The sequence below is a fragment of the Pan paniscus genome, chromosome 6 (assembly GCF_029289425.2).
Source record: "Pan paniscus chromosome 6, NHGRI_mPanPan1-v2.0_pri, whole genome shotgun sequence".
Classification (NCBI taxonomy): Eukaryota; Metazoa; Chordata; class Mammalia; order Primates; family Hominidae; genus Pan; species Pan paniscus.
Genome location: NC_073255.2, coordinates 147,799,487 through 147,822,939, shown reverse-complemented (window position 1 = coordinate 147,822,939; position 23,453 = coordinate 147,799,487). Strand labels below are relative to the sequence as shown.

General features: G+C 34.9%; 1 protein-coding gene across 8 annotated transcripts in view; it reads left to right on the top strand.

Annotated features, from left to right (window-relative positions):
• Positions 1–23,453, top strand: part of IMMP2L (inner mitochondrial membrane peptidase subunit 2) — an 888,203-nt gene that overhangs the window by 578,891 nt on the left and 285,859 nt on the right. For 7 of the 8 annotated variants that reach the window (XR_010112785.1, XM_063606340.1, XM_063606342.1 and 4 more), the window contains one exon: positions 12,661–12,726. Coding sequence is in view for 6 of the 8 variants with exons in the window: in XM_063606340.1 (XP_063462410.1) it covers positions 12,661–12,726 (66 nt within the window). In the remaining 2 variants the exon portion in view is untranslated. Of the gene's footprint in view, positions 1–12,660; positions 12,727–23,453 lie in introns of those variants that run through there. The other variant, XM_063606350.1, reaches the window with a different exon arrangement.

Below are 23,453 nucleotides of genomic sequence, written 5' to 3'. Positions count from 1 at the left end.
GGTCTACTTATAGAATCAGAATTAATATATAGATAAGCAAATATGTAGCAAATGAGAATTTTTAAAATGTTACGTATTATCAGGGCTGAAGAAATTCAAAAGATATGAGAAAATCTTTGATGAATTTCAGACTCTGTTTTGGTGTTGTGGTTAGTTTTTCACATTTAGATAATCATTGTTATCAGTTCTACTGTGCCCATATGTTAAAAAAAATCCATTTTCACATTTATTTCAAAGCTGTTTGTTACTTCTAGTTTAATGATCCAATATTTGAATATGAAATTATATTACGAGTTTAATGTGACTAAAAGTAAGTAGGAAAAACTGATACACTGTTAGTTTACATACTTTTAATTAATACTGAAAACATTCATTTTTGTGTGGTAAGATTTCTAAACTGTTACTATGACACTATAACCCATTGCAGTGCTAGTGTGTCTCTTGACTCATATGAAGGGAATAGCTTAGCACCAAAGCCACCATTCAGAACAAAGAGACTGTCTTGGAAGGTGATATGACACTAGGTCAATATGTTACTTCAGCTCTCTCTAGCACTAAAACATCTAGAAGCTGTGGTCCTGAAAATGAACTTTCTGGATCAAGATAGTTTATTAGTTGGCAGTTAAGAAATTCTGCATGCATTCTCCAAAGCTAAGGTTAAGGTAATAAAGCAATTGAGCTTTTCAGCACTTAAAGAAAGGTGGAGGTGAAATGAAATAGCCATTCAAAACAGCAAATAATTAATTGAGTCTCTTTGTTAACAGGCAGGAGGTCAAGTACACATAGCCACAGCCATGATACAGTCTGCATTCTAAACAGCTGAGTCTTTGACTTGAAAGTGACTAGATTGGATTTTTGGGAACTATTTCAAATGAGATATTAATTTAGAAGGGTAGTTATACAGCTTGAAAGTTACTGTAAGAGATTCAAATGATCATTTACCATACATTTTGTCTTCTTATTTCTATAGAGTTATAATTTTGACTTTCCTTTCTTTTCCTTTTATTTTTTAAACTCATGTTATATATCTGTTTTTAACCTATAACTAAGAATTCTACAGTAGGATAATGATCATGTGATTAGATCAGTGTAACTATGAATAGATAGGCTTGTATATATTAAAAGTTAACAAAAATGAAATAAGATGCTCCAGGAAACATTTGAATTAACTACATATTTATCATAGGACTCCTCTGAACATTGCATTTATATTTTTAAAGACTGGAATTATAAGGACTTAAGGAATTATAATTGTAAAAGATGAGATGTTTACAAAATTTTTCTCCTATGTATAACACAAAACAAGATAGCAGTAAATAATTGTGTTTAAAATAGAGGGCCAAAAGCAAACTTGCATATTTTCTAATTGACAAATAATATCTGAAAATAAGTGTCCAAAATACACAGAGGGTGGTGCTGAAGAAAATCTTTGGGAGGAAGAATAGGAAAAGACCTGGAACATTTCTTGGATGGGGATGTAAAGAATTAGAGGAAGACATCTGAGTGCCAGTGAACAGCCTGGAGGGATGGGCATTGTGCTGGAAAAAGCAAGGCAAACAGATGGCAGCGGTGAGAAAGAACTGATAAAGGGTGGGAGAGACATGGTATGCATCAGTAAGGCTTTGGGGCTCTATATTTTAAAGCGAAACTGAATCAGGATTTTGTGAGAAGTATTTACTTGATTTCATATCTTTTTCAGAAAGGCATTTTATTTTAGGTAATACGGTTAGACTATTCAAAAGTTTTAAATAGAGTTTAACACTGGTATGTAAATCAAAATATCTATCCATGTGGTCATTCCAAAGCATGGTGCCATTGCCTACAAACCCACTCTAATGTGGATTAGATCCCACATATTTCATACTGGAGATCTTTCTTAATCACTGATGTTTGTGCCCATGTCTCTTGGCAAAGCTCCCATGTTAGAGTGAAACGAAATCCCCAAGTTTCTGCCATTCAGATGAAGAATGGTGGGTGGTGAGCATATGTTTCTGAGAAGTTGCTTTTATTTAAATCAAAGCCTCCTTCTTACATTTAACCCACAGGCATTTAAGACCAGTTAAAGATTATTTCCATTAATTCTTTTTGGCCTTATTTTTACTCAATTGTAGAGGTATTTGAGGACTATTAATGGTTCTTATACCTGTGTCTGGGAGAGACTTATTAAGCTTCAGCTGTGGGAACCACATAGCTATCAGGACCCATGCAAATTTCGTCCACACATGAAGATGACGGTTTGGTCCCATTTTGACTTAATAATCTCCCACTCTTTCTTTAAAGAAAGCTGTTGGTCATGTTTGAGCTATGGAATGATGGTTTCAGAGTCTGTGAAATGTACAACTCACAAAGAGCATCAACATGACAGCTGTAGAGATTAGAGTCCATTTTGTGTGTGTACAGAATTAGGGGACCGATGCTCTGAAAAGCAGGCAAGCCTTCTCACATTAATCAATGTCTTTCAACCTAGAATCAAAGCAGCTTCCTGCAAGGAACAACACTTGTGGGCGAGCACACATGGTCTGTTTCCATTTTAAATGGGTACCTAATTATTCGGAATAAGATTTTATGAACTAGAAAAAAAGTGGCTATAGGATGTGTGTACTAAAGAATAATAGAAAAAGGTAAATCTTCGGAGAAATTATAGCCTCAACATACTCACTGTTTTTATGAAAAACACATGCCTCAATAAATTTTATAGTTATTGCTGACTGTGTACAGTCAACTAAAAATAGCAGGTCAGAATCTTTAGCTTCTTGAAAGGATGCATCACAGGTTGAGATATGGTTGTGATTTTTGGAAAGGGATTTCTTTGGTGTTCTATGTGTAGAACACTGGCAACTAGGAATTTTTCCCCAGATTTATTAAGGTATGACCGACAACTAAAAATTATATGTTTTTACAGTATAAAATGTGATGATTTGACATATGCACACATTGTGAGATGATTAACTCTAGCTAACATAGCCATTTCCTCATATATTTATCTTTTTGTGTGTATATGGTGAGAACATTGAAGATCTACTTTCTTAGCAATTTTCAGGTATATAATACATTATTATTGACTAGAGTCACCACACTGTACAATAGATCTATGCTTTGACCAGCCACTCCCCATTTCTGCCCCCAACCTCCACCAACAATCTCTGGCAACCATCATTCTGTTCTATTGACTGGGAATATTTTGACCTCTGCATTTTCTTACAAACAATAGAAGTTTTTCAGGCTAACCTAATAAGGGAAAGGACAAACATAGGAAGAGTGAGTAACAGCATGATAACCAAACTTTCCCTCATTCTGAGGTGCCTGTTAAATGAGTAGAACCCTAACATAGCAACTTTGAAGATCTGTCTTCTCCAAGTCAGTGCTTCTGTGTTCTCTTTGTGGAATCCATAGGCAGCACTCTCTCTTCTTAGTCACCTGGCTGTGTTTTTCTGTCTACTCACTGCTCTGTACCTCTCTGGCTTGGTTTACCCTAGTGAGATAACTTCTGTTCGTCCTTGGAAGTAAATCTCCCCTGTTTTTCTTCTGTTGTTGCCAAAGTTCCCTTATGATCTTTCACAGTCTTTTTTAACCCCTGACCTAAATTTTGCCATTCTTAACTTACCTCCATTCTCCAAAAGATATTTATTCTCAGGTGCCAAAAATCCTTTCCAAATTAAGCCTTTTCTCTAGCTCTTTCCCCCCTCTCTATAGCTCCATGTAATTTATCCAGCAGAAAGGAAAAAGGTAATACTGGAAGACTTAGAAACATATGCATAACATTAAGAATAGGAGATATTTAACTTAATTTTAGTATTATTTAGGTTAAAGCATTGACAAACTATCATAGTACAAGTTATTGCAATATAAATAGCAGAAAATTAAATATATAGAAAAACTTTCTGATAATGTAGCAACTGGAGCTAGCTGAATGACTGGCTGTCAAGCTGAGCAAATAAATGGTAATGCTGTTTTTAGAGGTGATCAGTTGAGTTGATTTTTTAAAATCCCAAGCATCATGTATTTTTTTTTTTTCTGGAAACAATTTGCTAATACTATTCCAGTCTACAATTGGGGGCATAAAGTTGACCTTTTCAAAGGAGTAAATTGTGTGTAGTTACTGGTGCCTGAGAGCTCTTTTGCAAAACAATAGCATTGTATTTCAAAAATTAATAAGTTCAACAGGGTTGGAACAGAAATGTGTCAGGATACTTCATATTCTACTTATGTTCTAACCTCCACACTGTCAGCATTCTCCAGGAGAGTGAGCATTTTTGAGAAATTACAATAGTATCATTGATTATGCGGCATCTCACCTCTCCCCACACATACACCTAACTCAGTTTTACTAGGAAATTTTGAATCCAGTAGCACAGTTTAAACATTAGTAATGCATATCTCGATTGTCACTAGAAAGCATATTAATCAAAAGAGATATGCAATAAAGACAATGGAATGGATACAAATTTTCAGGCCATAAATATCAGGTATGCAAAAATATATAACTTTATTTTGCTGTTGCTGATTTTAAGTGTCCTATTGCAAGCAAGACTTAAGTGTCCTATTGCAAACAATGCTTTTCAATTCAGGATAAATGTAAGAGCTTTCTGAGGCAACTCAAAACAAATTAAGTCTGTTTATAGTTCTTTATCTTGTCAGAACAACATCTAAGCTCCAGAAGTTTATTGTGTGATGGCATCAGGGGAGGGACCCTGCACCTTGATGGACACCTTTCCTTGCTGGCATCCATGGGATGGCATGTTGGCCTGTCTGATTCTCAGTTGTAAAGGTTCCTTTACTAACAATCCCCAATGCTGGCAACCACTGAAGTGTCTCCGTTCCCATCTGTGTCTTTCCTGACCCTGAAAAAATATCATATGGTAACCATAAAATGCTGAAGGTAAAATGCTCAAGACTAGCCTTATGCTTACTTTCTTCATTTTTACCAAGATGCTTTCTACCCTAAGCTTGGCATCTCATACCCTACAATATCACTGATATCATGGCAAACTGGCAAGTAAGCTGTGTTGGGCACAAGCTGACTGCTGTGCCATTCTTCAATAACATTCTCCAGGTGGCTACAGGTATTTCTAATATTTTGCATGGACATTGACTTAAAGGTCCCAACCTCAGTTCTTGTATACTAGTATTCATTCTGCAATTCGGTTGGTTTGCCTTCTCTGTGCCATATAGATGGCAATGGATACGGTTTGATATAGAAAATACAAATAGCTTGCTCTTTCAGGGTGTTTTTGGTATGAATATCCTTCAAACCTACCAAAAATATGTGGTACTATTTCCCAACCTGACTGAAACCAAATATCTAAAGCTGGTTAGCTTAACTGAAGTGTTACGGTTATGAGGCTAGATTGATGGATTTATTCCTTGGAAGAGCAGTTAATTTTGTTTTATTCCATGATGTTAAGTGGTATTCCATGCAAAGCCATACTCAGTGAGGTAGTTTGGATGAGGGGTTGAAACCTAGCTTGACTAAGGGGAAAGAATGCTTCTGAGTGCATGTCCATCTTTGGGAACAGAGCGGTGGTGCTTCTATATGAAGGTCTGCACTTGGGAATCTGTACTGAAAGAGTAGTCAGTATGTAAATTTATGTTAGCATTCACGTCCTTCATTTCCACAGATATGTTCAACTTTAAGCATATTCAATATATTAAAATCAAGGTTTACAAAATAAATTAGGGAATATAATTTTCACAACCAGAAGTTTCTTTATAGATCCTTTTTAAAGTTCCTTTAAAAGCCATAACTCCATGTTACATGGTAGAATACATGTGCACACACACACACATTTTACATATGTGCTGTATATTGTTTCTGTGCTGTATATATTCATTTACATACAAATTATTCTAGATGGTGAGGTAAATTGTAATTATATTAAATACTTGAAGATTGCACTATTCTGTGTTTTGAAATGCTTGAGTTAACAAACATTGTTGGAAATTAATTTATTGTTATGATTATACTAAATTCCTTAAGTTTTTCATAGTTAAATGAAGACATTTGTTTTTCAGGATCAAAAATACTCAATTACACAGCTCTTTTCAATTATAGAAGTTAGAGTCATAAATACAAATTTAATTGATTTTACATAATCCAGGCTGATTCACTAATAAGACCAGTTGTCACTATTTGCTTATTAAATTTTTCCTAATCACATTTGGTGAAAGTGAAATAACTCCTACATTTAACCAAGAACATTTTTTATCAATAAACAACAGTTCAATTCTTTAAAGTTCATTCTTTTGTTGTTTCATCAGTACTGTTAAAATACATTTTCCTGTGTAAGGAATTGTAGAAGATAAATCTGAAACATAAAGGTGATATTTCTGCTGCTGCCCTCTTAGGTCTCTAGAAACCTGACTGGAATCTCTCCAGTGTCCTGAAAGATTCTATTTCTGCTTAGTAGCCTGATTCAGGTAGGGTATGCTCTGAGAGAATGGCCAATGTAGATAAACCATACCTTTCTTATTCCATCCCCACCCCACAAAATGAGACTGTGTAAGTCACATTGCTTGAAATTTGACTCTATTTTCATTAAAGTTTTCTATACACTTAAAAATCTTCAGCCCCTGCCTGAGGTTTCCTTTCCCATGATCTTTCCTTCCCCTTCTAGAAAATAAGACAAATTTGAAACATTAACATGGGTTCTTGCCACTTCATCTGTACGTCATTTTGCCAGTAATGAGGCTCTTGGTTGGGAGCATTCTCGGGGATATCAGGACAAAAGTGATTGTTAGGCATTGTATATACATATATCATTTTCTGAAACCACATCTGAAGTTATAAGCTCCGTGCTTGAGAGGATTTATGAATGAACCCCCAAAACAACTAAAGTCTATAGTTTATTTTGTTTAATTTTGAAAGATTTACATGATACAAAGAGAAGTCAGCAAGGGGAAAAAGGTAGCTGAAATACTACTGACCTACATAAAAATTTTGAGAGTGCTAATTAATGAAACGGTATTGAATTTTATAAATGAATCATTAAAAATGAGGCAGTATGTACAAAGTTCACACTACTGATAGTGAAGCAAGTGTACAGAATCCAAAACTAAAAATTATTCGTTTTTATCTTGATTTTACAGATAATACCTACCTAATTTAAAATAAACCTGTGCTTTTCAATATGGATTCAGTTATATTTAGTTTTGCTGTTTCTTTAGCTAATTGTGTAATAAAAGTTGACCAAACCTTTACAATGCTTTTCTTGTTCTCCCATGAAAGAGAACCTGAAAATTCTTTTATTAGAGGGCTTAAATATAGTCTATCCATGTAAGTCTTAAAAAAGGATTGTAACTCTTGTATTAGGCCCAGTTAATTGATCTCCTTTATGAATTTATTATAGAAAGGGGTGTCTAAAATTTACTGAGTACCTATGATGTGATAGAATTCCTGCTAGACCTTTTATGCGTTTTCTCTCACTAGTTACATGATGCTCTAGGTAGGAACATTTTTCAAGATTTCTAGACTCATATGCCCTCAGGTACTAGACGTTTGTGAAACAAGCTGGCGGGACTGTGGCAAATTGTCTGCTTCTCAATTCTAATGGACTTTTTTTTGAGACAAGGTCTCACTCTGTTGCCCAAGCTGGAGTGCATTGGCGTCAACATTGCTCACTGCAGCCTCCACTTCCTTGGCTCAAGCAATCCACCTAACTCAGCCTCCTGAGTAACTGGGACTACAGGCACATGTCAGCATGCCTGGCTAATTTTGTATTTTTTGTAGAGACGGGGTTTCACCATGTTGCCCAAGGCTGGTCTCGAACTTCTGGGCTCAAGCCATCCATCCTCCTCATACTTCCAAACTGCTGGGATTACAGGCATGTGCCACTGCACCCAGCCTCCAGTGGACTTTTCTCATGCAAGAATGTGCTACTAGGGTTGCCAGATCTACCTGTTTTTTCAAGAGAAATAAATTTATATGATGTCTCCTATTTGCTTAGCTAGCTCAAGATTTTTTTTTTTTTTTTTAATGCATGAATCAAACAAAATATTCCTGTAAGCCAGATTTGATGGTCTGGCCACTGGTTTAGGATTTCTGATCTAATCTTACCTTCCTGAAAATGAGTCCCAGATAGGTTATGTAGCTTGCCTACAGGGAGCAGCTCACTTACAGCAGAGAGGAATAGTAACAGCAAGACTCTATTTCCATTTTTCTCCAGTCCATGGATTTGCAGGGCCCAAGAGGACCATCACATGGTCACCAAGTGGAAAATTTGGGTAATAGAGAATGGGCAATATTAAAAGAAGCAGAGGAAGAGCCAGATATCTCCAAAGGCTTTTAGCTCTAGCCATTGTGAAAACCATGCTAAACTCTGGCAACATTTTTTCAAATTTGACAGGGAAAGGAGGTGATAAGCTATCATTTGATAATACTTTTTATCATTGTGTTGAGTGGACTTTTCGTTCTACTTTCATGATAAAAGAATAGAAAAACATATATTTTTAAAATTATAATGATGTAAAGTTATATGGCTTAATGCATGCTTTATCCTTTAGGATAGTGAAAAACATTCTCTTGTAATAGAAGCCATCCCCAGAATATTCGTTTTTCCTTTCACCTCAATAATAAAGCATTAGATTTAGGCCTCATTGGGATATATGCAATGTAAATAGTGTCCAATACATGGTAGTATTTTTAAGGGTTCAGTGATTACATTAGACTGTGGCTAAGGTTACTTTAATTCTGTGATAATCTGGGCCAATTCTGAACCGTATGAATATAAAAATCTACCCAAGTCACAGAGGGAAGTTTTAAAATTTTATCATAAATGGGAGAAGAGAATGCTTAGACCTAGGGTTAAGGTATTTATGTGACACCAGGATCAGGGTGGGGGTGGTCAGGAAAAGAGAAGGTGAGACATATGCTAATCTCTCCATCCCTACAATACAAGAGGGGTCTCTTGAGTATGCCAAAGTAGCTTTCAAGTGCTCCCAACAGGGGGAAATTATAACTTTTTGGGAACATAAACAAACATGAAATTAGTGACAGAGACTGGAAATTCTATTATGTCCACATTAGACCCCACTCCTTGACCTGCAACCATTCTGGTTACAGACATTCTCTGCTATACCACACAGAGCTGCTAAGACTCATGCAGTAAAGAAACAATTCTAGGCTCCTCGTCCAAGTCTCTGGAGAAATCTTGCCAAATTAAATCGTAAGCATAAAACAGAATGTTTAAAATCCACATCCCAGAAACAAATATTGTAAAACATTACTTATTATGAAAACACTAAACTTACAAATTTAAATGTAAATTTTAGTATTTATTGGGGAGCATCCATTGTATTCCTCAAGTAAAACATAATCCTTCACTTGTTATTCTTCACATTTTCTAGGAGATAGGAAAGTGGCCAAGAAAATTAAGACAAAGAGAAGTTTAATAAGTTTCATGATGTAAATCTGTATAACTCTCTGAGCACTTCTGCTGAGATCAAAGTAATGCATTCAACAGCCTAATGATTAAAATATAGATATAGATTTTAAGCAGTAATGGAATTAATGTTAGTAATAGCTTTTTTCATTTTGAAATTATTTGATTAGATTCATGAGTTTAATATTACATTAAAATTTAAAGACATATTTGAAGTAGTAATTCGTAAAACTTTAATTATATAGATAGCTCCCTTTGCATACTCTATTTTGCCTCAGAATCTTAAAATATAGATTATTTTAAAATATAGAATACCTTTCAAGAATCTCAAAAGCTTAAACATTGTTGGCGTAAAATATTTTTTACACTGATAGGGGTTGCTTTTTATATTATTTCATTAATGTTAATCTCACCTCAATATTAGGCAGTAAACTTGATAATTAATTCAGGTCTTACCTCTATCTTGGAGCATGTCTTCTTGGGTAATGTCATATAACACAAATAGTTGTCATCCGCTAAAGGAAATCCCAATAATGTGGACCAAAAATCTGGGCATGAAAGCTTTTATCCACACAGAACTTTTCCTTTTCCTTTTGTTTTAGAATCTTCTTGCTTAGTTCCCAGTAAAAATGGATGCACATTTCTCTCTCTGCTATTACAGATGTGAAGTCATGCCACAAATAATATTTTCTAACACACGGTTTCAATCCATACATTCTGTTGATATTTCCATATCACTAAATATTCTTCTATAACATCATTTTTAATGACTGTATTTTATCATGTGAGTGGGACTATGGTTTATTTAACCTGTCTGCTCTTGTTGAATTTTTTTCTTTTTTAAAATAGACAGTAATGCTTTAACTATCCATGTGGCCAAAATTTGGCATACATTCGTAATCATCTCATTAGGATACATTTCTGGAAGTATGATTATTATGTTTAAAAGAATATAAAATCTTGATATTGTCTTATAGAAAGGCATGTTACATGACCAAACAGTTTATATATAGAGTACCAATGTCCCTAATCCCTCAACAGCAATTTATTTTTATTATTAGTAGTACATCTTTGTCAATATAGTAAGAAAGTGTTTTAATATCCATTATTTTGATATGCAATTATCTGATGACCACTGAGGCTGAATAATATTTTATACTTTCCTAGTTTTTAAAATAGGAGACATGGGAGGGGCACTTTTCTAAAAGGTCTATAAGTAACCCTGCAGAGAGTATCTTAATTTCATTAGCTTGAATATGCCCATACCCCTCACTTCAGCTGTACATTAATGACATTAAAGTTATAGAAATATAATATTTACTTGATTTAATAAAGGGATGAGGCCAATCAAAACTCTGATCAAATTTCATTTTAAAATAAAAAAGTTAACTTAGTGAAAAACTGTGAAGCTAATTGTTACAAATAAATGCAACTAGCTTACGTGATTTCATTTTCTCTGCAAGACATATTGTGAAATATAAATCTTATTGAAAGTGCACATTTCCTTTGATGAAATGTACAGTTTGAATATATTTGATCTTTTCAGTTTTTGCACATTTACATTCCTTTTAAAAAGTACTTCAATTCAAAATGTGACTTGAATTTAAAATATTTTTATCTATGCATGATTTTGAAATACATATTAAATGATCATTTGTGTGATGCATGAGATGTTTCTTGAAATGGGTCTGTTAAATCAAAAGACTTAAAATGTTATTGGCAGGAAATTGACCATATTAAGATAGAGTTACCCATTGCTACATGACAAATTACCCCAATGTCTAGCATCTTAAAACAACAAACGTTTATTATCTCACATATTTTCTGAGGGTGAGGAAACCAGAAGCATCTTAGCTGTGTGGTTCTGACTCAAGGTCTCTCACGAATTTGCAGTCAAACTGTTGACCAGAGCCACAGTCTCTGAAGACTTGACTAAGTACGTGCTTTGAAGCTCACTAATGTGACTGTTAGCCGACCTTCCTTCTTCACCACATGAGTCTCTCCTTAGGCTGCTCAGGACAGACCAGACTTCTAGAGTGATCCATGAAAGAGACGTGAGAGGAAAAAATAGAAAGAGGAAGGAAGGAAGGGAGAGAGAGAAGGAGAGAAAGAGGGAGAGCCTGTAAATCTGTTTTATAACATAATCTCAAAAGTGATGCACCATCAGTTTTACCATAAACTATTGACCTCACAGATGAATCCTATCACAGTCTGGAAAGGAACTACATAGGGTATATATACCAGGAGAGGCAGAGATTTATTTAGAGTAAAGAGTATTACTCTAAGTTAAAATTTACCATAATCAAGTAGCTTGAAATAAATGATGTCTGTATTAAGTAAATCAAAACCTGTCAATTTATTTTAACTGTCAGTAGCCCTGTTTTAGCGCTCTGAATTCTATAATCATCAAATGGCTAAACCCAAATGTAGTTTCAAAGAATTCTCTAATTCTTTATTTTTTAAAGAAAATGCTTCACATCTTCATTGTTTTTATGGGATTTAAATAAAAACTCCTTCCTTAATTTTAAGTGAAATTTTAAAAAACTGAAGTATGTTATCATTTTAAAGAAATGTGTAAGCATTTTCTTATGTACTAATCCTCTTTCCTCTAAGTACTTGTGTTAGTCAGTTCTCACACTGCTATAAAGATACTACCTGAGACTGGATAATTTATAAAGAAAAGAGGTTTAATTGACTCAGTTCCACATGGCTGCGAAGTTCTCAGGAAACTTGCAATCGTAGCAGAAGGATACGGGGAAGTGAGGCACATCTTCTCATGGCGGCAGGAGAGAGAGCAAGCAAGCGAAGGGGAAGTGCCACACTCTTAAATCATAAAATCTCGTGAGAACAACATGAGGGAAACCAACCCCATAAGCCAGTCACCTCCCACCAGGTCCCCTCCCTCTACACATGGGGATTACAATTCGAAATTAGACTTGGGTGGGGACACAGAGCCAAACCGTATCAGAACCTATCTTTAACAACAATAATAATTTAATAATCAACTTTATTCCTTAATAAGAAAATGTTTTATTCCTCTGTATTTTTTATTTTTGTAAAGTTTTAACATGGCTTTTTTTCCCCCCAGAGTTTATTTAAAATGAGAATTACTTCAGTAGTCACTTCATGTCACTTGGAACCAAAGTGAGACTGATGTCATGTCATGGGGTGCGAAGGAATCTGTAAAGACTTTAATATAGCCTATTTTGTTATAGAATTTCTTTTCATCTTCCTAAAACAACATAGACATAACTGATTGTATAATGTTATCTTCATGTTCTAGGTCTCCTAAAAACCCAGAACAGAAGATCATTAAGAGAGTGATTGCTCTTGAAGGAGATATTGTCAGGTAAGTATTTACTGTTGTTTCTGAGTTCAAATTTTAAATATCTAGAGTTCTGTTACCTACATTACTTGGGAAATACATCTGAAGTCCATGAGGGCCAAAGTTTTGGAGACATTCCAAATGAGCTGGTACATCTTTAGTGAGCATCATTAACCTTTCAGGTTGTAAGGAATATAGATAAACTTACTGATCATATTGTTATTCTTTAATTGTGAAGTATAGGATAAATATTAATTTAAATTAACCATATAGTCTAAAATGATCATTAAATCATTATTGATCAGATATTAAAAGTAGCATGACTATTTTAAGATTAAGATTATGATGTTAAGTTTCATTTAAAAAAATTCAAGAACATTTAACTATTTTAGAAGCAAATGCAGAAACTAAGAGGACTCTTTTGTACTCATAGAGATGGGAGAAAACTGAAAAGGATATGAAACAGAAACTTCCGAATCAGTGACAAGAATGAAAGCTTTAGATGATAAGATTGTAACAATCAGGTGTTTAAGCAGCCTTTAGTAATGTCGTATTTATTGTACTTGCTGATAAATCAAAAACAATTGTTGACATTCAGCAAGTAAATACTGTGTGGCATGATATGTCTCATTGTGATCACTTTCTTTAAACAAGTTGTAGCCAGGCCTATATAATGTGGTAGCCAAAATGCTTTGACTACTACATTCAGGAAGTTTTCTGACCCTGTTTTCTAAAAAAACTTGATCCTAAAGTATTTGTATTAATGATAGTACACATATTAACTAATCTCACTGAAATGAACCTCAATCAGTTTTAGAGCAGATTCTAGGCTAGCAGTTCTCACAGCATGGCCAGAGGATCCCAGGGGATCCCCACTGGGGGCCTATGAGATTAAAACTACTTTCCTAATAATACCAAGGTGTTACTTGCCGTTTTTCACTCTCATTCTCTTGTGAGTGTACAGTGGAATTTTCCAGATGTGTAATATTGGAGTTGATTGAATGCAGGAGCAGATATGAGAATCCAGCTGTTTTCTATTAAGCCAGAAACTAAAAAGATTTGCAAAAATGTAAAAAAAAAATCATTATTTTTACTATTTATTGTTTGCTTTTGGAAAAGGACTATAATTTTTATTTAAATCGTGTTCTTTTTGTTAACATAAGGGTTTATTATTGGTATTTTAAATTGAATCAATAAATGAAATTTTAAAACAATTTTCTATTTTAATTTCTAATGTGATAATTACTGGTAAATAGTGGCCACATAAATAAAAGTTTTTTTGAGATCCTCAATTATTTTGTAAAATGTGAAGGAGTCCTGATACCAAATAATATGAGAACTTATTGCTGTAGAAATTCGTAGCAACAATTTTCATGTCAGGATTGAGTGCTCGTTAGTAGCCTACATGATATCAATGAAGTTCTTTTAAAAATTTATTGAGGTATAATTTATTTACCATACAATTCACCCATTTAAAATATACAGTTCAATGAGTTTTAGTATAAATGTATACAATTGTGCAACCCCCACAACAATCTAGTTTTTGAACACTTCTCTTACCTGTTACCTTCAGAAGTTCTCTCTTGTCCATTTGCATTAAACTCCTACTTTAACTCCCAACCCCAGACAGCCACAGGTCTGCTTTCAGTCTCTAGAGTTTAGCCTTCTCCAGAAATTTTATTTAAATGGAATTATACAATATATAGTCTTTGATGTCTGTGTTTTTTTGTTGCTGTTGCTAACAGTGTTTTTTAGGTTTCTCTATATTGTGCATGTTATTAGTTTATTTTTATTCCTGAGTATAATCTATTTTATAGACTTACCACATTTTGTTTATCCATTCACAACTTGATGCATATTAGGATTGTTTCCAGTGTGGGGATATTATGAGTAATTCTATAGGTATTGGTATAAATACTATGAACATCTGGGTCTTTTGGTGGAAACATATTCTCATTTCTATTGGGTATACAGTTGGCCCTCTGTATCCATGGGTTCTGTATCCCTGATTTCAACCAACTGAAGATGGAAAATATTCACAGAGAGAGAAAACAAATGATAGTTGTGTCTGTACTGAAAAAAAAAACACAGACTTTTTTCTTGTCATTATTCCCTAAACAATGCAGTAAAACAAATATTTACATAGCATTTATATTGTATTAGGAATAAGTAACCTAGAGATAATTTAAAGGATATTGGGGATGTGCATAGTTATATGCAAATACTGCATCATTTTATGTAAAGAACTTGAGCATCTGTGGATTTTGGTATCTGTGGGGGGATTTTGGTATCTATATTTGTGGGAATGAATCTCCCACAAATACAGAGGGACAACTGTATCTGTGGGATGCTGAGTGTTATGGTAGGTTCATGTTTAACTTTGTAAGAAACTGCCAAACTATTTTAGAAAGTGGCTGTATCATTTCATGTTCTGCCAGCAATGCATAAGGAATCTAGTTTTTTTTGCATCCTTGCCAGCACTTGGTATTGTGAATATTTTTTATTATAGCCATCCTAGTGGGTGAGAAGTAGAATCTCATTGTGGTTTTGAATTGCATTTCTCTGAAGGCTAGTGATATTGAGTATCTGTCCATGTGCATACTTTCCATTCATATCTCTTTTTGGGTGAGATAACTGTTCAGATCATTTGCACATTTTGTATTGGGTTGTTTATATTTTAAGTTATAAGAGGTTCTTTGATTTTGATTATTTTAATGGAGTGAGCATTTAGGGGAGGATATATAATGCTATGATTTAGTCAGGGGTAAGTCTATTAGTATAAAATAACTTAGCTATCATTTCTTATAGAATGTACATTCTAAACTAGAAGAACTTGGTGACCGTTTTTTTTTTTCAAGAGCCTATCCAGCCTTTTGCTTTGTGGCAGAAACTGGGAAGAGCAGTACATTTAGAAAGCCATTTGATATATATCACAAATATCCAAAATACACTTTTAGTATTTGCAAAACAGTATATAGATACGATGCAAATCCCATTCAAAGAATGTCAGCAAACCTTGAAAACATTACCCTAGGTGAAGGAAGCCAGTCACAGAAGACCACATATGTATGATTACATTTATATGAAAGGTCCAGAATAGGTGAATTCCTAGAAACAGAAATAGATTAGTGATTCCCAGAGGTATGGAAGAAGGGAAATGAGAGTTACTGCTAATGAGTATAAGGTTTTTGTTGTGTTGGGGGAGTATGAAAATGTCCTAAAATTATATTGTGGTGATGGTTACACAACTCTGTGAATATACTGTACTAAAAACATTGAGTTGTGCATTTTAAATGGATAAATTCTGTGTTATATGAATTATATCTTAATAAAGCTATTTTTAAAACCCAAAAGAATGCGGCACCAAAGCAGGCAAAAATTTCATCTACATAAAGCAATCTAACAGGATTAGGAATACCAAGGGATCCATTTTATATTATAATCCAAAGATAACACAGCTTTTAACTCAGATGGATCATTATTGGTCACTAGCTGAACAGTCAACAATGTGAAACTGCAACGCTTGATCAGACATAAAATGCTTTGTGCAACCAGAAATCCTACAACAGACCTTTCTGAGGAAAAGTACAAGTTGTTGCTTTCCTCAGCACATGTAAATATTGGGTTTACAGCAGAACCAGAGCCAGAGCAAGGGTTAATGATGCAAAGTTGGGAGTTGAGGGAACGGGAGTTGGATGATGTAAGAGGTCTGCCTCCTCTCTTTCCACTGCTGCACCCCATGTGTAAAGTCTGCGAATTGACACCAGGGTCATATGGGTCTATCTGTCCCCCTTTGGTACACCTCTATCATGGAACAATGAAAAATGTAAATAAAGGACCTTCCAACTGTGTGGCCTCTAAAACTATTTGATAATTGATTCAAAAGTAATCATTTTTCAGCATTTGATGTTTTTAAAGAAAATTAAAAACTTCTTTCCCTTTGAAACTTTGGCACCTGAAGATCCTTGGCTTCCTGGATTTTATATTAATAATTGAACACATACAGTCTGATAATGATTTTCTAACAATGTCAAATGTTAAGGGGTATGTAGGGAATAGAATATTATTTACTGATGCATGTACATCTTTTCTCTGTGACTCAATTTTTTTAAAATGCCAGAGTATATTAAAAAATTATAAAAATATGCTGTCGACTACTAGAAGCCCTTAGTCTACTGGTCCCCTGACTTGTGACAGGCAAGGTGCTTTGGTCTGTGATGTGGATTTTTCAGTCCCATCTTTCCTCTGGATATTACTGGATATTATTAGGTAAGCTAAACTAAAATATAGGTCACCAAAAATATTTTCTTGGAAAGAATTTGATATTTCATAAAATGATCAAGCAAACAGTCTTATTTTTTAGGACTTATTTATACTTACTGTAGGTTTCAGTAGTATTTGAGGTTAGACCCCTTGAAGGATTAATTGAAGGATTAATCCAATCTTCCATTTAATGTTCTGGTAGTTACACTCCTTTAGGTGGCAAAAGCAGATATGTAGTGAAATATAGCTTAAAGAGCACTTAAGGGTACCTGGGGAAGTAGGGCAGTAGGAGCCAAGGCTCAGCCTAGCTTTACTGCAGAATGGGAATGACAGTGTTGCAGGACTTCCATTTTCTGTCACTTGCATTCTCTTTTGCACATTGCTTTTGCCGATCTGTGCTTTGGTTGGCTTTTGCCCCACTGCCAACTGCTGACTTCTTGGATGTGCCTCATGTCTGAATTACCTGAGAGAAATCTGAGTATCACCCTTTGAGATACAGATCTAGGACCTATCCACATGACAGACAGCTGGTCAACCAGCTGATCTACTGCCTTTGGGGTAGGCATCCTTCCCTGGTCCTGTCAGCTGTGGCTAGATAGACCAGTCATCTGCTGCATACCTTGTACTTATAAGGAACCTGTTGGTAAGGGCTTGTTGGTATGACAGATAAGATGAGACATCCCAGAATGGGGCATTACAATTAGCAGTCACTTTGCTCAGCATTACCTTTAAAAACACTTCAGTAAAACTGTAATCTGCTCTCCTTAGAATTGCTTTGACATTACTCTCTGGGAAAAATCAACTTCTTTTAAAGATTTGTTTGAAATTATGGAAATAACACAAGCTTGTAAAACTCAAAATGCTTTAATGAACATCCTTGCACACATACCTTTGTACACCTGTGTGTTTATTTTTGTAGAATAGATAGCTAAAAGTGGAAATATTGGGTCAAGTTTGTTATTGTTGTTATTGTGGTTGTTATTTTTAGTTCCAATATATACTGCCAAATTTTCCTCTCAAGAGGTTTGTGTACATTTATACTCTTATCAACACAGCATGAAAAACTATTTTAGAGAAAATTGATTTAAAGTTCATGTGCAATGGGGAAATTTTGGACTTTAGATTTACGGGGTAAAACATTGTAACACAAACTTTTGGGTGATCAGGTTAAATATCATTTAATCAGTTCACTGACCGTGTAGACCTTAGTGCCATTCATTTAAAAAGCACTGGTCTAGATACCGGAGAGACGTAAGTGAACAGAAGAGACAGTGTTCCTGCCCTCCTGATGCTTACATTCTAGTGGTTAGAAGCAGACAATAAACAAATATATAACACATAATGCAATGTCATGGGTAAGAAGTGCTATGAAGAAAAACAAAGTAGAAAAGGGGGTAGAGAGAAATGGTAAGGGTCTGGGGCTGTAGGATGTTCACTGAAAACTTCTGTAACAAAAAGATGTTTGAAGAGACTCATGAATTAAGGAAGACAGGGAAAGAGTCATACTAATCTCTGAGGAAAGGAGTGTTCAAACCAAAGGAATAACAAATGCAAACCTAAAATGGATAGGTGAGTTCAAGGAAGTACAAGAAGCCAGCATGGTTGGGACTTTACTGAAGGAGGGAAACTGAAGTAAGGTTAGATCTGAGAGGTTTTCAGAGCCTTGTGGGTCCTAGAAAGGACTTTGGATTCATTTTAGAAGGATGGCGAGCCATGGAGTAGTATGATCTGATTGGCATTTTTAAAGAATCACTCTTTCTGCTGCTTGGAGAATAGACTAAAGGGGGATAATCTGGCTCAAATCACTAGTCAAAGTGTTTTTCTCTTGAGAAAATAATATCTAGCTTCTTGTAGAAATAGTTGTGTCCTTGTTTATGACATGCATGATAGTTTTATTTGTTATTTTAAATGACTCAGATAAAAAAGTTACATTATTTATATTACGTTACATTATTTATAGTCACAGTCATTTAGATTATATTGACAAGGCAAAAAGTAGGCTTTCAGAGTACTTTTTCAGAGAATTCAGCTGAATTTACAAATAAATGTTGTAAAAGATGAGACTGGGGAGGGCCTGAAATTTCTACCTTGATGTCAGCATTGATTAAAATCACAAGGCAATTGCTTGATTCTCTGGATCTCATAGCTAGGAATGCAGTCATTTTCATAATGTTGACCCAAATGGGTATGCTTATCTATAACATCAAACAGTAAAAATAAGCTGATTCTACTAATACTTAGACCCATTAGTTCCACCGAAATATTATTTTTAGTTAATTGCTTTTTCTTCTTAATTTGTTATGACTCAAATAGAAGCATTGTTTTAGAAAACCATAAAATGAATGCAAAGCACTAAACTCCAGCAAGTCAATGTGAGGCAACCACAAATGAAATTGTTAAGGCATCAACATTTTTATTGGGACACTTGTATTTCTGTTTCATAGATCTTCTCTGCCCAGTCAGAAATGAAGTCCAGCATCATTTTTCCTCTGTCTTGGTGAAATACCGTTTTATAGAATTTTGGAATCTCGGGCTCCATGTGGTTAGCAACCTCAATGAAGTAAGGGAATGGACTCTTTTTAGTCCCTAGTGAGGAAGATGACCATATAACTTATCATCTAAACTAGGACACTTTGAGAGTGAAAAAAGATGAATTTACTATTACATGAGGGAGTTAACGTAAACTGGGACAGCCAAAACAAGCAGAAACAAATGGTTGCCCTACTAAAGAAATGTAATCTGCTTTATAAATCACTTCATATAATTGGATTTTGTTTAGTTCATGGGCCTGACTGTTCAGGAGAATTCCAAGAAGTATTCAGAGGAAACAGAATCACTTCTTGGCTCCAGGGAGGAATCAGGCAGGGGAGGATCAATGCTGTTGTCAAGAAGTGTGTACTGCTCATGACGCAGTCATTTTGTGCTGGTGAGTACAGCACAAGGCTTTCTTTAACTAGTATTGATATTGCAGACTAATCTGAAATAGAGAATCATGAGTCTTCTCTCACTGCAAAATATTTAAATGACAATTTGTCTTTGAGTCTAAGGACTATATTGTAAAATGTCAAAATACCCTAATTTATTAAAAACAACTTTCTGGTATTAGCAAAAAAATCCATTTGTCACTAGAAATTGAACATTTCAAAGCCTGTTGATTTTAAATGTACTATTGAAGATGTGGAAATCAATATTAGCCTATCATAGCTGGTTGAATCATATTAGGTTCCAGCAAACGACGAATCTTTATAGGAAGAAAAACAGAACTAAATTGAGTTTTCCCCAGTAAAACTACAAATGATGCTTGTTTAATAACTTCTTTTTTTTAATGATTGGTGCAGTAGCTCTGAATAATAGAAGCCAATGTATCCATATGGCTCTCTTCCTGAAGATCATGCATTCATTTATGTCATTTTTTGGTAGATTAATAATTAGAGATGGTTTCTGTCCTGAAAGGAGGGAGATATGAAAAGAAACTCATGTCCAGGACCCTGTTAAATATTTGATGAGTAAAATGTTTTAGAGCATGGAAGCTAAGAGTTTTATTTTATAGTTCTCAAATGGGAGTCCAGTAGGTGGTTCTTTTGAGGACAGAGGGTATTTGTACACTGTTTCTGAGTTGTTGGTAGCTTGAGCAGAAGGTGTTCGGAAATCTTTGAAGCCCTTTAGCCTGGTTTAATTTGAACACTGAATTTTCCCAAATTAAAATAGTATTGTACACCTGTCTTTACTGCTTGGGGTCTGACCAATGCTGCTGTTTAATAGACAAGGGATTGAGCAGTACAATTAAATGTCTTAGGCTCTGTACAAGGGTTTAGTTGTCACCAAATAAGAGCCATTTGTGAAAAATCATCAGTATCCCTCTGATGTTACCTCTAGAAATTATTAGTGTATTATGGATATTCTTACCTTTTTATTGTTAAAGAATTATAATTTTTCCTTACTGAAGAATCATAGATTAGTAGACAACCTATACCTTTATGGAAATATTTCTTTCTTTTCTCAAGTTGTAGGTGGATTATTTTCCATACTATTGCTGTATCAGTGAATAAAAATGGAATTGTTAATAAAAACTGTATGTCTTAGCAATAGGTATTTGTTTCTAATCACCAGAGAGATAGTCACCTTAAGTTCATATATAGTCTCTTTACATATATTTAAGTTTATATATAGAATCTTGATTTTATATCAAGATTAATAAATGTGAAAAATGTCGATAAAAAAACACATTATTTGTGTAAACAGTTTAGCAGTATAGGGAGGTTTCTGGAGGCAATACATCAAACATAGGGCATACGCTTTCATGTGTGACAGCTGTAGAAAGTCATTAGGCCATTTAGATTGAATTGCTTTTTCCAATAATGGTGACACCTATTTTTGTGATACTCTCCCCACCCCTGTCAGTGGTTTCCTTGAATGGTTTTATTTTCTACCTTAGTCCACCTATCTCTTGTGAATAGAGTTCATCTTTAGATATGAAAATCTTGCATATTTATTTATTTGTGCCTAGTAATTTATTTGGTGTGATGTAGAAGCCATGAGCACAAACCATGAACTCAAACTGCTTTGGTTCAGATCCCAGCTTTGCCACTTTGGCAAATTACTTAACTCTGTAAATTAAATCTTCCTCATCAATAAAATGGAAATTGTAATAGTGTATACTCCACGGTGCTTTCTTGAGAATTATATGAAATAATGGATATAATTTGGTTAACACAGTGCCTGGCTCTTAAATGTGTTCAGTAAGTATCAGATAGCGATAGTTTTTGTTGTGATTTAATCATGATTTATTGAGTGCCTTGAATATTTCCTGTGTGTTAAACACTGTTCCTGTCTCTGGGATTATAAATATTAAAAGCCAAAGATTAATTCTTGCCCTTTTAAAGTTTATAGTCTGGTGGAAAGACAACAAAGGCAACAAAAGAAATGGAATATAACAAGAGAATTGCCACTATGAAGATGCACTAAAACCCCTGGAGCTTAGCAGGAACATCTGGTGGGCCTGAGTGGCCCAGCTGTGTTGGAGACAAATTTTGGGTAGGAGTTTCAGATGAGAAGGAGATCTGTAGCCTCCTTCTTAATTGCAAAAATAATGTGTGCTTAGTAGGGAAAATTCAAACAACACTAAAGCATAAAACATAAAAAGAAAAGGTCTCATTTCTCTCTCGCTAATCACACCTCCAGACATATGTCTGGTATATATTCTTCTAGTCTATGTCACACTGAAAAGATTAGGCAAACAACACCATCAAAAAGTGGGCGAAGGATATGAACAGACACTTCTCAAAAGAAGACATTTATGCAGCCAACAAACATGTGAAAAAAGCTCATCATCACTGGTCATCAGAGAAATGCAAGTCAAAACCACAATGAGATACCATCTCACGTCACTTAGAATGGCGATCATTAAAAAGTCAGGAAACAACAGATGCTGGAGAGGATGTGGAGAAATAGAAATGCTTTTACACTGTTGATGGGAGTGTAAATTAGTTCAACCATTGTGGTAGACAGTGTGGCGATTCCTCAAGGATCTAGAACCAGAAATACTATTTGACCCAGCAATCCCATTCCTGGGTATATACCCAAAGGATTATGGATCATTCTACTGTAAAGACACATGCACATATATGTTTATTGTGGCACTATTTACAATAGCAAAGACTTGGAACCAACCTAAATGCCCATCGATGATAGACTGAATTAAGAAAATGTGGCACATATACACCATGAAATGCTATGCAGCCATAAAAAAGGATGAGTTCACGTCCTTTGCAGGGACATGGATGAAGCTGGAAACCATCATTCTCAGCAAACTAACACAAGAACCGAAAACCAAACACCGCATGTTCTCACTCATTAAGTGGTGGCTGAACAATGAAAACACATGGATACAGGGGAGAGGAACATCACACACTGGGGCCCGTCGGGGGGTGGGGGACTAGGAGAGGGACAGCACTAGGAGAAATAACTAATGTAGGTGACGGGCTGATGGTTGCAGCAAACCACCATGGCATGTGTATACCTATGTAACAAAACTGCAGATTCAGCACATGTACCCCAGAACTTAAAGTATATAAAAAAAGATTAGAAAAATGTTGATTTCATACCAGATTTTATCTTGAATATTCCAAAATGAAAATATGCACTTGAAATATATTTCTAAGGAATCAGATGTTTATCTGTGGGGAGTTCCCCATACCTGTTACATTAGCATACCTTTGCTAGGTAAGTATTGGAAGACATGACAATTCCAGAATTGCCTACTTAGTAAGTCTTGGAATCGTACTAGCAGTAGCATACACCAAGATATCATGACTATATTATTGGGTAGCAATGATATGTGATCTAGACAAATGTATAGAAAAGTAAGGGAAGGAGAATGAATACTGAATAGTGTCCTCATTATTCAATATTTTTTACATTAAACTCACTGTATCTAAAATGAAATATTAGAACCATCATGTCCTCTGTAGGTAGTCCATGGGCTAAAA